We start from the raw sequence: 5,080 nt of genomic DNA, 5'->3' as shown, positions 1-5,080 counted from the left end.
TAACATCAGCTACAATATCCCTAGTACCACGACCCTTCTAAACCCAGCCTGGACTTCTGGCAGTTCTCTGCTGATGTACTGTTCCAGTCTCTTTTGGATAATCTTCAGTAGAATCTTGCTTACATGTGAAATCAATTATATTGTTCTGTAGTTTCCACACTCATTTACATTATATATATATATTATATATGCACTATATATATGTGCTCAGGTCTTTTGTTCACAGGGTTGCTATGAGTCATCTATGTCTCAACAGCACTTAACAACAACAACATATCACACACACACACAGACACACACTCTAGCAGCCTAGTGCTAAAGAGCTGCAGCACTGCAATTCCAAAGGCAGGAGGTTTAAAGCCACCAGTTGTTCTGAAGGAGAAGGATGGGCAGTCTCCTCCTTTGAAATTAACTACATCTGAAAACCTACTGGAAGGTCAGCTATGGGTTGGTTCCAACTTAATGGAATGTGTGCATGTATACACACACACACACACACACACACACACACACACACACACACCCCCTCTGGTGGCCTAGTGGTGAGAGGTTACACTGTCAATCTAAAGGCAGGTGGTTCAAATCTGCCAGCTGCTCCACAGGAGAAAGATAAGCAATCTCCACCTGTGTAATTTACAACCTTTGAAAACCCATTGGAGGGCCAGTTATGAGTGAGCTCTGATTTGACAGCACATAACAACACTAGAAGGAATAGTAGGACTCCCCACATCTTTGATGAGGAATTAGGAAAGAAGCAGCACAAATATAGGACAGCTAAAACATCTAAGGACTGTATTAGAGGCTTGCAAGTGAAAGGGAATGGCAGATGGTCAAGGGTGAGTGATGCAAGCACAAAGGAGAGAGACAGACAGAACACAGCAAGCTGGCAACGCTACAAGGAACTTAGTCTTGCTTGGGTCAAAATGCCAGGAGCAAAGAGTCAAGAGATGAGGCTGAGCAGGCAGGTGGGAACCAGACCATGGTGAGCTCAAACTGCATTGTTTCATTTGAAGAGGAGAGAGGTGATGTGAGATGGTATTTCTGAGGATCTCTCCAGGGCAGCAGTGGAGTGGAGGATGGGCCAGAAGGGGGCAATATTGAGGTGGGAAGACATTGAGGGACAGGAAATAGTTACCTCCCTGGCTCAGATTTAGAGAATAGTCGTTGTTGGGGTTGGTTTTTTTTGTTTGTTTTTTAATCAGCTTCACTAGAAATACGTACAGTGGGATGGAATCCATAGGTTCCTCAACTTTAACTTGAAATGACATCAGTTAGCAAAGTATCACTTTGATATAAATTCATTATTTCTTGCACAAATGTTTATGGAGTGCTAGACATTATTCCCAGGGTGGGGATCTAGAGAGTAACATTGTTATGTCTCTACTCTCACAAAGTTTCCATTGCAGTGGGAGAAACATATTTTTAAAGTTAATAAAATATAATTGCAGATGGAGGTAAGTGCATAGAGGAAAAGTGAAGTGGCAAAGGAAACAGTGAGTTTGTGCTCAGGATAGACAGTGAGCATTAGATTAATTGTTGGGGGATGGTCTCTCTGAGGAGGTGATGTTTGTACGGAGAATGAATAAAGTAAATGAGAGAGCCAGTCAAGACCTTCTGGGCAGTGGGAACAGCATGTGAAAAGGCTCAGAGGCAGCAGAGATGCTGATAAAAAGCAAAGTGTCAACGTTTGAGGGAGCAGAGGTGAGCATAAGGAGGTCAAGTTAGGAAGAGAGACAGGACCAGGCCATGCGGAGCTTTGTAAGGAGAGAAAGGCAGATGATTCCTGGCAATGCGTGTACAGAAGACTAGAAAGTTCTGCAGGGATGTAGTTTCTATGAGGAAGTCAACTATACTGAGAAAGATAATTTCCTGAGTATAGAATGTATCTGTCAGAATCAAGCTCGTCACATTTTAACTTGTATAATTGATGTTGATCCTAAGCGGTTTTGAATTAATATTCGAAGTGAAGCAGTACTAAGAATTCCTGTAAGCTGTGCTTTTTTTATATATGCATTTCTTTCTCTGTTGTAGATGTATTCATTTATCTCTTTTTATAGAAAGGAATAGACAAGGAATTTTACCTCCTGTTCACGGTCTTTGATGAGAATCTGAGCAGGTATCTTGATGAAAACATTCGGAAGTTTACCTGGCGACCTTTCAGTGTTGACAAAGAAGACAAAGAATTCGTGAAATCCAACAGAATGCATGGTACGAAAAGGTGCTCTCCTGTGAAGGGAAGGCTTCAGTACACTTGAAGCAAAAGTCGTTGGGGAATGTTGTACATATCTTAGTTTTTGTTACTTGGGTATTGTTCTTGATCATGGTTACTGCACGCCTTCAGCTTCACAAGGATTGATGAAACTTCATCTCCCGAAGATGTTGTGAAGCTTAACTAGTATTTCTAAAATAATTTATCAGCCTAGATGAAGCGAACATAATATTAGAACTTGCAAAGATGATATTACACATTAGGTTTGACAAAGATTACTTTTACACATGTGTTTGTATGTACTGCAAGTTTATCCAAGGATGCTGTAGATGACATATAAGGATAAAGTTTTGGAAACCTCTTAGTCATAACCAAACCACATAGGGAATGAATTACTGGGTTTCAGATGTTGATAATTGGGTCTCAGGTGACATCTAAGTTATTAGCATAACAAAGCCCACAGAGATCATATTCTATATTATAGCTGACCTGCCAGTGGGTTTTCAGAGGCGGTAAATCCCACTGGAGGAGATTGCTCATGCTTCTCTCTTGGAGAGCTCTCTTCGAACTGTTTGCTTTCAGGCTGACAGTGCAGCTCCTTACCATTTGACTGCCAGAGCTCCGTATGGTAAATAGTGAGTGAGGTCTTAAAAGCTTGCAAGTGGCTATCTAAAATGCAACTATTGGTTCCAAAGAAGAATAAAGACTCAAGGAAACAGTCCAAGACCTTTGACCATGTGGTCTACAGCCCCCACCACCTAAAGACTAGAACAAGACAGTTCCCTAGCACCACCACAGATCAAAAGGATCACAAGAGCCTTGCCAGAGACAGAGGGGAAACAGCAGAACAGAATTCCAAATCATGAAAGGTTAGATTTACTGGTCTAATAAATACTGTTGGGACTCCCTGGTAGACACCCTTCAAGCCTGGAAATGAACATCCAGCCTCACCCCACCCTTCAGACACCTAGGATAAACTTTCAGCCAAAAATAGTCAAGTCTATAGAATGAATAAGAACTCCAGGGAGGAATGCACTCCTCAGGGCACTTATCAATATGAGACTGAAAGGGCAGCATTTGCCACAGAACAAAGCTCAGAAGATTCAAGGGCCAGCAAAGTGTGGAATGGGGAATTGAGGGAGGGAGTGGACCAGTGCTGTTACACAGAGAGAATTGCAACCACAAAACAAAATGAATGACAGTTGTTGGATTGAAAACTAAATTGTTCTGAAACTTCTACCCAAACTACAACAAAAAGTAAAAATATATGATAAATACATTTTTTAAATGACATTACATCATCATTGTATACAACAGTGGACAAAATACCCTCTCTTGAATTCACAATAAATGAGTCTGAGTAATGATTGGAGATAATTATTATATAGCAAAGTACCTCTTACCAGGTATTCTGAGTGACTGTTGAATGCATTAATTTATAAAACACTAGCCATTCTTATGTCAGATCTTTATCTGGGAGGAATTACTTAGTTCTTGCTCTTATGTGTCTTGTTTACAGTAGCAAGCAACCTTATAATGCTGGTGACAACACAGGATGCTAATTGATTCTTGGACCCATCACCTGAGTTAACGGAGTAATAGATAAAAATCCAAACTCAAAAGAAAAGACAGCCCTCCATCACAAAAAAATAAAATTAAAAAAAAAATCCAAACTCAAATGCCTTCAATGAGGTGCAATCAGCATGAGTGGTCAAAACTGTGCAATAATATCTGCAGAACTGCTCTTTTATTTTTTCAGTAATTTTTTAAATTTTAATTATTATTTTAATGAAAGTTTATAGAAAAGTTCGATTTACATTCATTCATCGTTGCATATTTTACCTCCTCTCACTCTTGTCCCCCTCCCCCAAGTTCACTTTTCTTTAAAAAAAATTCTTTTAGTGTTTTGCAATTACCTCCTTCCCCCAACACACCCCCAGTGACCCTGCAAGACATTATGCTGAGTGAAATATCTCAGTCACAAAAGGACAAATACTGCATAACACCACGGTGATAAAGCAGGTTTGGCATTGGAGTTTGGGAGAAGAATAGAGAGTGGATAGATAATGAACAGTGGATATATAATGAATATTGCACTGGAACATATGAAGAACTGCTTCTTTTAAGACCACTCAAAACATCTAGGAAGTTATACTGCCTTTTGAAACCTTGTGGACGTATAACAAAATAGTTGCCAACCTTCTTTGCTCCAAAGAAGTCTGAGATTCCAAGTGACCTACAAGAGCCAGCTCACAGACTCTCCAGGTCCTAGATGATCAGTTCCAACAAGACTCTTCTTGAACCACTGGATTTGATACAGCTTAGTAACATCGCATGACTTTTTGTTATTATCCTCCACAAACATTGTTCTGTAACTGAATGTTGAATTTGTTTCGTGACTTCTTATTGTTATTATGCATGATTGAGTCAAGTATGAGTCATAGCCACTTTATAAACAACAAATCTGAACTTTGTCATTTCCTATGGTATTCTCATCACCTCTGACAAAGTTGAACCCATTGCTGCAATCACTATGTCAATCTATCCCATTGAGGGTCTTCCTTTCTTACATTGGTCCTCTATCTTTCTAAGAGTGATGCAACTTTCCAAGAAGTCCCTCTTAACAACATGCCCAAAGTATGTGAGGCAGAACTTTTACTATGCTTACTTCTAAGTATAACTCTGGCTACATCTTCTCCAAGATGTATCTGTTTGTTCTTTTGATAGTGCATGAGATATTTAATACTCTTTAACACCACAACTCAAAGGCATTGATTCTTCTTCTGTCATCTTTATTCATCGCCCAGCTCTCAGATACATAGTTGTTGTTGTTGTTGTTATATGCCATCGAGTCGCCTGTGACTCATAGCG

At 39.8% G+C, this 5,080-nt stretch overlaps 1 protein-coding gene across 1 annotated transcript in view; it reads left to right on the top strand.

Annotated features, from left to right (window-relative positions):
* HEPHL1 (hephaestin-like 1) overlaps nt 1-5,080 on the top strand; it is a 153,081-nt gene that overhangs the window by 107,577 nt on the left and 40,424 nt on the right. Inside the window, exon 10 of the mRNA XM_006902366.1 lies at nt 2,058-2,208. Within this exon, the coding sequence (XP_006902428.1) occupies nt 2,058-2,208 (151 nt within the window). The remainder of the gene's footprint in view (nt 1-2,057; nt 2,209-5,080) is intronic.

This window comes from Elephantulus edwardii, unplaced genomic scaffold, assembly GCF_000299155.1.
Source record: "Elephantulus edwardii isolate Elephantulus edwardi_28Jun2011 unplaced genomic scaffold, EleEdw1.0 scaffold00397, whole genome shotgun sequence".
In the NCBI taxonomy this organism is placed as follows: Eukaryota; Metazoa; Chordata; class Mammalia; order Macroscelidea; family Macroscelididae; genus Elephantulus; species Elephantulus edwardii.
Note: the sequence above shows the minus strand (reverse complement) of the source record. Positions and strands in the feature narration are given on the sequence as shown.